The 14,394-nt window shown below is 40.9% G+C and overlaps 1 protein-coding gene across 2 annotated transcripts in view; it reads left to right on the top strand.

Annotated features, from left to right (window-relative positions):
* The window catches only part of LOC102463861 (palmitoyltransferase ZDHHC11), a 70,081-nt gene that overhangs the window by 40,466 nt on the left and 15,221 nt on the right, over positions 1–14,394 (top strand). For both annotated transcript variants that reach the window (XM_075921560.2, XM_025179703.3), the window contains exons 7-8: positions 4,289–4,410; positions 7,040–7,098. In XM_075921560.2, the coding sequence (XP_075777675.2) occupies positions 4,289–4,410; positions 7,040–7,098 (181 nt within the window). The remainder of the gene's footprint in view (positions 1–4,288; positions 4,411–7,039; positions 7,099–14,394) is intronic.

Genomic DNA, 14,394 nt, shown 5'->3' with positions numbered 1-14,394 from the left:
TAATCCCTGCTGGCCATAAAATCTATAAATCTTTAACATGCAGACATTCAGAGGTGTTGTAATAATATTTTCTTTAGTATTTATTATTTATTTTAATTGTCCACTGTTTTAGTGGATATACATAGAAGTCCATTAACAATAAAATGCAAATGCATCCAAAGTACATTTTGAGGTACAGTGAAATAGAATGTTTCTATGTGTTACTGGGACGGGGAAGAACATTGAGGCCGGGTATATTCACTGTCAGTGCCTCACTTAAAGCATCCTCTTGCGATTAGTAAATAAGCATAACTATTTAAAATATTTATAATTTTTTTTCAAATGTGTTTCCCTAACTGGCTTTCAAAATAATATGAAGCACATGTAATTTCAAAGCTTATGAATGGAACCTGCTTACTTGGCCTCTCCGCTCCTTTTGTTTCACTTTATGGTTACTTCTCCCTCCCCCCCCCCCCCCCCCCCCCCCCCCTGATCATCACTTCTTCCTGCCTCATTTCTACAAATGTGCTTCAGCTAAAGTGATACAAGAGGTAATGGGATTTTTATCTTGAACATACAGCCAATTGATCTTGTCAGCTGTGCTTTCTCTTTTTGAAAGTGTGCATTGTAAGAAGAACCAGCCTGCTTATACAAAAGACAGGACTATGCAGCACTTGAAAGACTAACAAGATGGTTTATTAGGTGATGAGCTTTCGTGGGGAAGTGGGTCTGGCCCACGAAAGCTCATCACCTAATAAACCATCTTGTTAGTCTTTAAAGTGCTGCATAGTCCTGTGTTTTGTTTCAGCTAGACCAGACTAACATGGCTACACCTCTAATACTATTCAGCCTGCTTATGTCAGGTAAAAGGACCGGAGTCGCACAAAGGAGCCTTAAAAGCCCTGGTGCCACCTGAGGGGACGATTCTCCTAGTGCAGACTTTGCAAAAGAGCCAGGAATCCATCTTCCTTTTGCAAGCCCTGGTATGGGGAATGTGCTGGGAGTGGGGCCACAGCACACAGCTTTGCAGAAATTCTGAGCACTACTGTGGGTCTGAAAGCAGACCAGGGTAGCTGCTTTAGCTTTAACGAGCCAACTAACAACCCTAAGGGGTTCTCCAGGGGCATATCCACCCAGATTAGAAGGGTGCAAAGGTGCCACTACATCCCTCCCTCACCCTGGAATGCAAGTTGTGTTCCATGTCTCTTTTTGAAGCATAGTGTGTACACAATCAGCTTCAAATCATTCCATTCCCAGAGCAACATTTTACCACTATGAAATATCTGACCTGGAAAAGCATTCTTGAAATTGGCATATCAAGGAGTATACACAGCATTGAAAGGGTCTCTTCCACAGCGTGCTTTGCTAAGCTGCAATCCGTACTTTAATTTTAGTGGGTTTTTTCTCTGTGTAGTTATTTTTACCTCCGTAAAGAAAATTAGGAGCTTTTTAGTGTTTCTTGTTTTTCTAGATGGAAATGGATTGACTGCCAGTGATGTGGGTGCATCTTTATTGAAATCCGCAGTACTAAAATAATTATTGACAAGATATTTGACCTTTTTAAACGTGCTTCTTGACAGTTTTGCCATAGTCATGTGATTATTCAACAAGTCAGACTTTGACTTTTATATTATTTTTTAATCATCCTCTGATCATTTTGGCAAGACATGATACATTTAAAAATTGTCCCTACCAGTCGAAACAGGTATTCACATACCTCTTCAAAATTCACTGTTTAGACTCTGTAGGTAGATTGGAAGATATAATTAAACATCCATGATATTCACATCATTGCAAATATTCTTTGAATTTAATAGCCACAAAACTTCTATCCCCAGGAAAAAAACTTTAATTTAATAAAGGTGATAAATGGAGATTTATTTATTTTAACATACGTTTTTTAGAATACCCGAATTCCAAACAAACATTTGAAAATTGTAACACTGCGGTTGGATGGGCCATGCTAGAAGGCAAGAGCTGCTAATGGTGCAGACCTGGCAGGCAGGGTGCTAGTGGCAGTAGCTGCAGTGAGGATGGCCCCACAGAGTTTGATAGTGTGTACATGGGGGACAATGTTGAACGGTATCTCCAGGCCTATGTGCGCAGCCGATTTCTCTAGAGCAGTGCCTCAGACTACACAAACTGTTTTGGGAAATGGAGAAAGAACTTGCTTTAAAAAGGCATCAAGGATTTTTTTTTCCTCTCGTCTTCAGGCTGCTTGACCCATTGTTGCTGTTGATTAGGAATGGGGGAGAAAGGGATTTGTGGTTTGATATTCTTCAAATTTTCTAGAACCACTGGAACAGCAAGCAGCTATAAAAAGTTAAATCACTTGTTTTTCCTTAAATGTATTTCATTTCAAAATGTATTGATCTGAGATAATGGGTGAGAAGAAGCCATTAGACACTTGATCTTTTCCCTTGTTCTCGTGGAAAGGTACCAATTACTGCTAGGGTTGCCAGATGGTTTAACCAAAAATACTGAACCACCCGCCCCCCCCCCCAAAGAAAAACACCGGGGAAAAAATTCTGTTGAGGAAAAAAACGGGGGAGATTAAAGTTGTTGAGAAAAAAAAAAAGAGGACCCCGAGAATCATTAAGCAAAAACAACAACGAACAGCATTGCCCCTTTAAGAAAGGCTTTTTGGCCCTAACAGACTGCTGGCGGCCATCCGCCATCTTGAATTCCTGCTCCATGCCAGACAGCTCCCCTGCAGAACCAGGTAAGCACCTGGTATTTTCACCTCCTGTCTGGGAAAAAATCAGAAAATACCAGACAGGAGGTGAAAATTCTGGAGTGTCCAAGTCAATACCGAACACCTGGCAACCCTAGTTACTGCGTAAGATTTAGTGGCAGAAATGTGTGAAAGAAAGTTTTACTGAAATGAGAAACCACATGAACCTTATCTGGTTTCATGTGTAGGCAGAGTTGCTAAGATTAACAATTGGGAGTACATTTTAAGCTTATATCAAAATTGCACAGACTTTTGGCATGATTTCATAATTAAAACTTGGCATTTTGTGTGAATTTTGTGTAAGAACATAAGAATGGCCAGTGCTGGGTCACAGCAACAGTTAAGTTAGTTAAGTATCTGATCTTTCAATAGGGGCCAATGCCAGATGCTTCAGAGTAAATGAACAGATCAGGGAAATTATTGAGTGATCCATTACCTGTCATCCCAGGAGCTGGCTGTCAGAAGCTTTTGAACACCCAGATCATGGGGTTACATCCCTGACTAACTTGTCTGATGGTCACTGATGGATCTTTCTGCCATGAACTATTCTGAACCCAGTTTTACTTTTGGCCTTCACAAAATCCTGTGACAATGAATTCCATAGGTTGGTCATGCTTTGTGTGGAGAAGTACTTAGTGATAGTGGGGTCTTTCTCACTGGAAATTTCAAAGTAAAACTTTAAAGTTCCCATCAGCATGGATTGAAATCAAGGCAATTTCGCTCATAAACAAGGCTAGAATAAAATAGCTCAGTTCAAAAAGCCCTTCTGCTTTTCTAAGCTTAGATGGAAGTTCTTTAACTCTGGGTTTTCCCCTCTTCATCAGCCCTAATATTTCTTTCAATGTTTTCAGGTCTTCCAGGGTGGAACGAGGTGTACAGCTAGTTCGGAATAGGAAGCCTAATCCGAACTAGCTAATCCGTGTCGCGTGTAGCCGCGCAGCACGGGGTCCGAACTAGACGGCATTTAAAAATGGCGCCGGCCGGCATCATGCAAATGAAGCCCGGGAAATTCAAATCCCGGGCTTCATTTGCAACTCAGAATTACTACATTACCCCCCTAGTTCGAACTAGGGGGGTAGTGTAGACATACCCCCAGAGCTCTAAATATGATATTAGTGCAGTCTCTTGAAAATCTGTCTGTCATTCTGCCAGTAACAACTGGTTGCAGATGCATCACATTGTGCAACATCTCAGGGAACTTGTCCATGTTACATTATTATAAATGTGTTGCTTTACAGTTTTTAGTGACAAATCCCACATGATGATGACTAACGAATCTGAAGTTCATCTCAGCAAATTATCCATAAGGAAATATAATTCTACCGAGTGCTATGATGATTAGATTCTGTTTATGCTAGAAATAAAACAAAAGGATATTTCACACCCTTTCGAGTGTGCTAAATGTAAATGCAGATACAAAGAAATAGATATTTTGGGTTCTTGATTCAGGCAGCATAGGGAGGTTGGATAATCCCGTATACACAAAACGTGGTGGTGGTTTTTGTGCTGTAAATTGTATAGATACATGCGATATGTCTAAATTAAATTGTAGCGTCTATTTTTTGTTGTATACAGTGGGTAAGAAGCTGAGTACTTTTGACTATATAACAGAGCAGCGGCGCATGAAGAATACTAGAGACCTGGAAAGTGATGTGGAAGTAATAGAAAATCCCTCTGTCAGAAAGAATCACCTACAGGTAGGATCTTGTACCCCTGCTTGCATCCAGAAATCCATCTTCTTTTTGTGCTGCCTGTGAATCCTGCAAAGTGTTGTTTTTTTAATTGACATGGTGGACCAGCAGTCTAGGATTCCATCACCCGAACAGGAAGGAATCTTTTCCATAGCTAACAGATGAGCTCAGGAAAAGCTTTCACCGAGTCAGCTAAAATTAGTGATAAGGAAATTTTTGCCCAGCAAATTGTCTTACTGTAGGTAGCTGGACTAAGACAGTTAAGTGCAATCGCATGATGAAAAATGGACCTTAAAGAAAAAAGCAAACAAGCAAAAAAACCTAACCTACAAAACATCATTTAGATCCAGCCTGGGTTCAAATTAAAAAACAAACTGATCCCAGGCTCCACACGGTGCTGCCACTTTGAAACGCCGCGTGCAGCCTGGGGACACCCCAGCTGGCCCTGGGCTGCATGCTGCATTTCAAAGCAGCAGCACCACATGAAGCCCGGGGTCTGGCCCCAGGCTTCAAGTGGTGCTGCCTCTTTGACGTACGCCCTCCTCTACTCCCCCCCCCCCCAAGCTGTCTCTTTCTAATAGAGGCAGCAGGGAGGGGGCGTGGAGGAAGCAACTAGTTGACTATGTTGATTATCTGATAAGCATTTGCTTTTCAGATAGTTGACTAGTCCTTCACATCTCTAACTTGTACAATCACCTAAATCCAAGAGCTGCAGATTTAAGAAAATCTCAAATATCCCAAATATCATCAAAATTTTGATTAAATCATAAGCAGCAACATAGTAACCTCAATAACACTAGAAGGCAAAATCTTGCAGCTGACTGTGAATTTGTTAATAGTGTACAGGCAGTCCCCGGATTACGTACAAGATAGGGACTGTAGGTTTGTTCATAAGTTGAATTTGTATGTAAGTCGGAACTGGTACATATTGTAGGGGAAACTCTAGCCAAACATTTCTCCAGAGCTCAGTTTTATTCTCCCACACCTCACTTCCCTCAGTCCTTTATTCTCAAGCTGAGGTGTCTGGTGAGAAAAGCCGCTCCGCGTCTCCGTGGTCTGCTGGGAGAGGCACTAGCTTCGCGTCTCCCTGGTCTGCTGGAGGGAAGCAGCTAGTGCGGGGTTGCCTCACCCCGTTTGTAAGTAGGGATCCGATGTAAGTCGGATCCATGTAACCCGGGGAATGCCTGTATTCGTATGGAAGAACACCAGTCTATCGACCTGCTAATAAAGAACATCAGTGCAAATGAGAGATTAACCTATTACCCCAGATTTGTTTTCTGGATCAGTGCAGTTGGAATGAAGGCAGCTTCTGTTGGTCTTAAAATGGCAAATTCTGTTGTCCAGCATAATAACTTTGTTCTTTAATAGTCGTCTTTATATTCAAAGAGCTACTTTATATACGTTGTGTATTCTGACTTTCAGGTATAAGGATTGCTTTGAACATTTAAAACGGGTGAGGAACGTCAGGCCCGGAGGCGGGATGTAGCCCCTGGCTTGCCTGGATCTGGATCCTGAGGCTCAGGCTCCCCTCAGCACTGGGGAGCCTGTGCTGGGGCTGTAGGTTCTCTTCCCCACACTGCCCTACCACAAAGCTGGAGCACACAAAATCTGCTAGGCTGGGCCCCCTTAGGCTGTGGTGTGTGAGGAGAATGTGAAAAGTATCTTTCTGCTTCTCACTTGTGAGCAGCCCCCAGCTGATTTTTTTGTGGATCAGCAGCCCCCGAAACAAAAAAAATTCCCCACTCCTGATTTAAAACTAAACGTCAACAGCTACAATCTTAATTCACCTATTACTCCTGCTTTCTTCTAATAGTCACCCACATTTTGTTGTTGTTGTTTTCTTCTTTGTAATGTGGCTTCTGACCTTTAGATTTGTGAGCTTTTGGGGGAACGGACTCTCTCTGTATGTGCGATACCTAGCATATTATTGAGTGCAGGATAAATAAGATCAATTATATTAAAAAGGGAGATTTTGCCCACCCACAGAATGAGACTTATTCAATAACAAGTATAATAGTTGATTTGTTTAATACATTAGTACACTATTTAAAAATGTATTTTAATAGCATTATACAGGTAGGACCTCCAAAAACTGGGACTCCCTTGTCTGGCAACAGGGAGTCCTGGCTAGGAGCAACAGTGACGAGGGCTGGCGGCCCCGGTAGCACAGCCAGGGCTGCGGCAGCCCCAGTAGCAGGGCCGGGGATGGCAGCAGCCGTGGCAGCCCCAGTAGCGGAGGTGAGGCCAGGGACATGGCACCGCAGTAGCTCTGTTAACAGGGCCAAGGATGCACGGCCACGGCAGTCCCGCTAAGGCCGCCAGGGATGCAGCAGTCTGGGCTGCCAGGGCTACAACAGCACAGCAGCCTGGATGGGGAAGGGTTAGGGCTGTCAGAGGAGAAAGGAGGGGAGGCGGGCTAAGGGGCCGGTAGCAGGGGACCTCCCCTGGTCTGGCAAATTCCCTCATTCAGGGCTGGTCAGGTCCTGAGGGTGCCAGACTAGAGAGGACCTATACAAATATTTGATTTACCTCATTTCTCAAAACAACATAAAACTTTCAAAAAATACAGAGAGGTACAAAATTCTAATGTGGTGGTTTTTATTTCTTTGGGTTTGTTTTTTTTTTTTTTTTTTAGGATTTGTCTTTTGCAAGTCAACAAAAGGAATGTGAGGTTTCAGTTTCATCTCGATCTGGGTAAGTTAAATATAAAATTAAATAGAATATAGCCATATTTAAAGCCTACCTTAGCTGTGCACAACTACAGTTAAGAATTTTTATCTGAAGATTTAAAAATTGGTGTTTGGATTCAAATGTGTGTGCATGTGATCTCTGGGGCAGGCATCATGTGTGGTAATAACAACCCTTGCAGGGCAGGAGGAGGCTTTGTGTGTTCCCCCTCCCCCAAGCCAATCAGGGGCAGGAGGCAGGCATGGTGCTTGCAGGGCGGGGGGCAGGGAGCAAGAGATTTTCCGTGCTTTTCCCACCCCCACACCCTGATCAGCCTGGGGATGGGGGGTGCTTGCAAAGTCTCCTTCTGCACTGCAAGGGGGCGGGTGCCTAGAGGGAACTGCCAGCTGTTTAGAACAGCTGGCAGTTTTCTCTAGGTGGGAGGAGGGTGAGGGCAAAGCTTCACTGTGCTCCCCTACTCCCAGACTAGTCAGGGTCTGTGGGAAGGGAAGCACAGAAGTGTTGTGACCTGACCTGCCCCCCCCCCCCTTCTGCCAGAGGCCTCGCCCCTTCCGGGCTGGCCCCCGGGCCACTTCAAAAATTAGTGAAGTGGCTCCCTGTCTAAAATTATTGCCTACCCCTGCTTTGTATCACATAAAGTCATATCATGAAGGTGGTTGTAGCAGCTTCATAGTAAAAGTGGAACTGAGATTTGGGAGTAAATCCCTCTTTGAAATACCTTAAAGATTAGATTGCTTCACTACATTCAGCATATCTTTATTATTAGAAGGCAACTGAATGTTCGGTGACGTTTTCAGACAAACATTTTGCAAGATTTGAAAAGGAAGCATCAAAAAGTGCCCCCTCTTTAGCATTTCGTCCTTGGGAGCCTAACACTTTCTTGTTTCATGTGATCCAACAGAACAGAGTTTATACCAATCCCAGACTTCACAATCACTTTTTGGTAACATCTCAAGCATAGTTGCATTTAAAAAAAATAAAATTATTCCCTTTTTCAACTTAGTGGAAATGGTTGTCTCCATTCTGGGAATGCTGCCAGCCTGCTTTCCTGACTACATCTGTGCTCAGCACAGACAGCCTGCTAAGATAGGCTAGTCAGAAAGTAGGCAATGAGAGAGGGACTTTAGAGGCACAAGAGATAGGAGTAGCTGTCCAGGATGATAAGCCCAGCAGAATATACTCTACAAAGCTCTTTGCCGGAGGGCTTAAAATCCATCTTCTTTTCTCTTTCTCTCCCAAATGAGAAACCAGTTTGTTATCCTAGCACAAGCCTTTCCCAACATGATTGGCATCTGCATGCTGTTTGCAATCTTCTGTTGGCCTCATCTTCCAGTTTCTCACACCACATAGTGAAATCCTGGTTCTGTTGAAATCCGTGTCAAAACTCCCATTGACTTCACTGGGGCCAGGATTTCAACCCAAGTCTCTATTCTCCTGCCCCCAGCCTGACCTTCCTGTCATAATCCTTTCCTGGTTCCTAGTTTAAGGGAGGACTTTGGAACAAGCAGTGAGGGAGGCATTTCACACTGGGAGCAGAAATTAGATTGAATGACTTCTTGCAATAGAAGATGTAAATTGAGACTAGCTTCTTCCATGACTCCTGATTTATCTTGCTTGCTAGAAACTAGAAATCTTCCCTTTTTTTGTTAAGGCAACCATACAATAAAAAAATAACATATTACATTGCATCTTACTTATTCATGATCAGGTTAATATTCAAATAACCTGGCTGAAGATTCTGGCTTGCTGGTGAGAGAGCCTCCCTCCTTTGCGTACACTAGAAAGGGTGACTAAATAGCTATCCTCTTTTCGGTGCTTCTCTAGGGAATATGCTTGATATAAAAACTTTTCCATTACAAGGACACTCCATATTTTACTGTACCTTAATTTCATAAGAGGAGAAATCACATTTTCCAGTAATGTGCTGGAATTTGTATTGCTGCTAGCATTAATTTGTTGTTCTATTTAAAATGTAGATTCTTTACTGGAACATTAAGTAAACAGATCAGAGGATCTCTAGAAAGCCAGATTTTTGTCTTAAAATAAGTCTCCTAATTTCCTTCCCAAACCATCTTAATCCTAGACGTAAACCCACATATTTCCCCCTTTCCTCACAATTCCTCCAGCAGAGCACCTCTTTAGTAGCAAAAAGTCAAATGCCATCTATGTAGCAATTTCTAAAAATGTTCTGTGACACAAATTGAAGGTGTATATCCTCGTAACAATATACTCATTCATACAGATCAATTTTTATTGTCCATAAGAATGTAAGAACAGCCATACTGGGTCAGACTAAAGGTCCATCTAGCCCAGTATCCTGTCTGCTGACAGTGGCCAATACCAAATACCCCAGAGGGAGGGAACACAACAGGTAATCCTCATGTAATCCCTCCCCTGTCACCCATTTCCAGAAAAACAGAGGCTATTGACACCACTCCTACCCAATCTGGCTAATAGCCATTGATGGACCTAACCTCCATGAATCTATTTATCTATCTTTTTGAACCCTGTTAAAGTCCTAGCCTTCACCACATCCACTAGCAAGGAGTTCCAGAGGTTGACTGTGTGCTGAGTGAAGAAAAACTTCCTTTTGTTTGTTTTAAACCTGCTGCCAATTAATTTCATTTGGTGACCCCTACTTCTTATATTGTGAGAATAAGTAAATAACTTTTCCTTATTCACTTTTTCTACATCAGTCCAAATCCCTTTCCCCTCTTTTCATATAGGTTGTTTTCTTATTATCATAATTTTTCAGTCAAAATTATATGTATTTTAGAAATTAAACTTTTCCTTCTGTTTGCTCCTGTGTTTGTTCTTTCAGTTTGGTTAAAGGTCTAGATAGAGCCACCTTCTATCCAGATTTCACAATAACATGTTTGACATGTAAATATAAAGGGCCCATATTTCAATATTTACATTGTTACATACCTTTTGGTATGATTTCGGGAACAGCTCTCTGATTTGAGTAATCTTAGCCCTTACAATGGGTGCGTCCTCACAGCACCCTAAACTCGAAATAAGATATGCAATTTGCCCTACGCAAATTGTGTATCTTATTTTGATTCTATTTCAAAATACTATAGTTTATCTTGAAATTTGGTGCATCTACACAGAACCAAATTTCGAAATAATGCACTATATTGAGACATCCCTTAACACTCATGAAATGAGGGTTACAAGGATGCCAAAATAGCGCACCCATTATTTCAAAAAATATTTCAAAATAACGGGCGGCTTGTTAAGATGCAGGGTAGCTATTTCAGGATACCTCTGGTATCCTGAAATAGCCGTGTAGTGTAGACATTCTGATGATCAGAAATTTTTATTCTAAAGAGATATTAAGTCAAATATCTAAGAGAGAAGCCTTTTGGAACAATAAATTTAAAAAAATTGACCAAATCTGCTAACATCGACTGGATAAATAGATGATTTCTAAATTATTATTTTAGTAACCTGAATTTCTTTTTAACCCCACAATTACTATAAATAGTGGGTTTTGCCCACAAGAGCTCGTGATACTATATATATTTTTGTTAGTCTCTAAAGTGCCACAAGACTACTCTTTGTTTATAAATAACTATATTCGGGGTCCAGTCTTCAAGTTTCACCCAGTATTTGGCAGTCTATTGCAGTAAAAGGCTAATTACGCCCTCAGTCTCTAACAATATAATTCCTATAGGTTTGATTTAACTCTCTGATGATAAGATCCAACAAAATCTGAAGCATGATTATTAGGTATGAACTAACAGGAATAGCCTGAAGAATTACCGTTTTTGCTGCTTGTAAAAACAAATAGACCATAAACAATGTGAATTGTATAATAGCCTGGTGTACAGAGGTGTGTGCACAAACATGCTCTATAGTTAGGCATGTGTAACTCTTGAGTCACTGATGTCAATAGCAAAATTAACTTCTATCTTAGTTTTGTTTTTAAGGCATCTTCTTTGTCTTAAGGCTTGGAAAGTATTCATGAAAATCCAAATATTTGGTATTGGCTGCATTTGGAATGTTAACTGACTCAAGCTATAGCTAATCAAAAGAGGAGAAAACTAAAAGAGAACTGTGGTTTTATAATGTTACCTCCGATGTAATGTTCTCCTGCAGCAACAAAAATACATGTAAGAGCAGAATGCTCTCATAGCACATTCTATCTCATAGGGATTTAAACTAACCTTGAACTTCACCACTAACCTAAACTGGTTCCTGGGTTTTATAGGACTGCCTTCTCATAGTTCTTTGAAAACATTACAAGGTTAACCTTGTTAATTCAGGAAAGTATTGTGTAACTTAAAACTAATTGGATGAACAGAGCATTATTGCTAAAATAGCACACATGTGCAGCCTGATGAACAATGAAATACAGTGGAGGATGGTGCCAAATGATTTTTTCTGTAGGCCAGATCCTCTGTAAATTAGCATTACTCCATAGACTTCAATTGATTTGTGCAAGTTTACATCAGGATCTGGCCCTCTGTGTGAGGAAAATTGTATTTTTAGACACACTTATTAATTGTAATTTTAAATGACTTTTTAAAGTAATTTAATTAATTGCAACATTATGTTCATTTTTATTCTTGCCAAATTTCTTTCCTTCTCTTCTGTTACATGGAGTTTTTCTTTTCAGTTTCACTTCTCATTGTGGTTGCTTGAATTGGTCATTCTAATCTTACTTTTATTGAATTGTATCTCCTTGTCATCGCTCATAAATTGATAATTGAATAACTCTGTTAACAGGACTGATGCTTTTATTTTCTGTTCCTGTGCTTTTTTTATTGTATTCGTAATTAGTCAGTACTAAGTTAATAAATAAGGTATATTTTTTTAAATGGGAGCCTGCATTTCTTTGTTTTGTTTTTACTTGGGAAGGCAAATATAAATGTTTTATTAATGGCACTTTTGTTTATTACAAAATAACAGACAATAACAGAAAATTCCAAAGAGGCAGACCTGATGCTAAGGAAATAAGAGGAAAAAAAGACGAAAGAAAGGAAAAGAATGAAGCAATTAACAAGAGGGCATATTAGGGGAAAATATTACATTCTTTCAGGGGGAGCTAGCTAGTCATTTTCATCAAGGAAGCTTATTTATGACTGAAAAGACACATTTTTAAAAACTTGCAAAAACTGAGTGTTTACAAAAATTTGCCCTAATTCAGATTTAAACATCTTAGTGGTATAAAGTATTCTCTTCTAGAAGAGAAGCATATGTGTAAAGACCCCCTTACAAAACAACTTGTTTAAAGAAATGTTATTTCCTGTGTTGTAATCCACAGTCAGGGAAGTTAAAGTTACCACACTTTTTATTGTACTTATCAAATTACATGATATGCAATTATCTCTGATCAGGAAAGTGTGCTTGCAGTTGGAGAACTGTAGAGATTTTGATTGATAGTATTAAGATGTGGTACTGCAGAGATTTTCTCACAATCCAGAACTCTGCCGGATTCTGTTCTGCCTTGTTACTTCCAGTAAGATAGGAATTTTAGCTTTCCACCAAATTGCTGGCAGAATATCATGGGGTGTGTCCAGCAGAGGATACTCGCTCTCTCTCTCTCTCTCTCTCTCTCTGTGCTGATATCAGTATGTCAAGATGCAGAGAAACCAGCAGAGAGAGAGTGAGAGTCTCTGCACAGTTTGCTAGATCAGGAATCAGGACTTCTGGATTCTCCCTCTGATTCTGTCACACACTATACGATCCATCATCTATAGTCAAGCCCTTAGATACAACCACATCTGCTCCAGTCCCACTGACAGAGACCAAAAACTTCAAGATCTCTACCAAGCATTTGTAAAATTTAATTACCCACCAGGGGAAGTAAAAAAACAGATTGAAAGGGCCAGACTAATACCCAGAAACCATCTACTTGTAGATAGGCCCAAGAAAATCAACAATAGAACTCCGCTTGTCATCACCTACCGCCTCCAACTCAAACCCCTCCAGCGCATTATCAGTAACTACAACCTATACTAGAACATGATTCTACACTCCGAGAGGCTATGGGTGACAGACCTGTACTCTCCTATAGACAACCGCCTAACCTCAGGAAAATTCTCACTAATAACCACAGGGCATATCACATGAAAACTAACCCTGGGACTTTCCCTTGCAACAAACCCCATTGCCAGCTTTGTCCACATATTTACTGTGGAGACACCATCACTGGACCTAGCCACGTCAATTATATGGTGAAGGGCTCATATTCCTGTTTGTCCAGCAATGTGATATATGCCATCATGTGCCAGCAATGCCCCTCTGCGATGTATATTGGACAAACTGGTCCGTCACTTTGCCAAAGAATCAATGCTCACAGAACAGACATCAGAAATCTCCACACACAAACTTGTCAGCCAGCATTTCAGTCAAATTGGCCAGTCCCTTAAAGACCTGACAACATGCATCTTACAACAGAGACATTAACACCAGATTACAGAGGGAGAACTCAGAACTTTTATTTATGCTAAAATTCAACACCTTGCGAATGGGCCTTAATCAAGATGATAATTATCTTACACATTACAAAGACAGCCTCCCTACTTTTTGATATTCGTAGTGACCCCAGATTAGCTACTTAATTGACTCTTATGGTAAGCAATTTCCTCCTTCCTTGTCATTCCCCCCACCTTCTGTTCTATGTAGTTGATTTGTCAATTTGTAATTTTTTTACCTTTTTCATTGTATCCCTCTGTTACATAATGGTCATGCCCCACAAAAGCTCATCACCTAATAAACTATCTTGTTAGTCTTTAAAGTGCTTCATGACTGCTTTTTTTGTTGTTGAACAATTCAGTTTCCCTGTGCCTGTTGATCAATTTGTCAGGTGGATGTAATCCTCCATAGTGTGTTAGGAAACTTAGGGCTTGTCTCCATATACTGGGGGATCAGTGCTATAGAGATTGATCTCCCATGGGTCGATTTAGTGGGTCTAGTTAGAACCCACTAAATCAGCTGCTGATCGCACCCTCATCGACTCTGGTACTTCACCATGTCACAAAGACTAAGAGAAATCAATGGAACAGTTTCTCCCATCGACCCCCAGCAGAGGGGATGGTGTGAAAATTTGATCTAAGGCACATTGACTCCAGCTACGCTATTCACATGGCTGGAGTTGCATATCTGAGGTTGACTTTCTCCCCTAATGTAGACGTGGCCTCAGTGTCTGTAGGCAAAGAGCATAGAATCATAGAATCATAGAATAATAGGACTGGAAGGGACCTCGAGAGGTCATCGAGTCCAGCCCCCCGCCCGCAAGGCAGGATCAAGCTCCGTCTACACCATCCCAGCATAAAGATCACTTGATGAACG

This window comes from Pelodiscus sinensis, chromosome 2, assembly GCF_052426305.1.
Source record: "Pelodiscus sinensis isolate ZL-2025 chromosome 2, ASM5242630v1, whole genome shotgun sequence".
Classification (NCBI taxonomy): Eukaryota; Metazoa; Chordata; order Testudines; family Trionychidae; genus Pelodiscus; species Pelodiscus sinensis.
The sequence above is the reverse complement of the archived record's forward strand: the minus strand, read 5'-3'. Positions and strand labels throughout refer to the sequence as shown.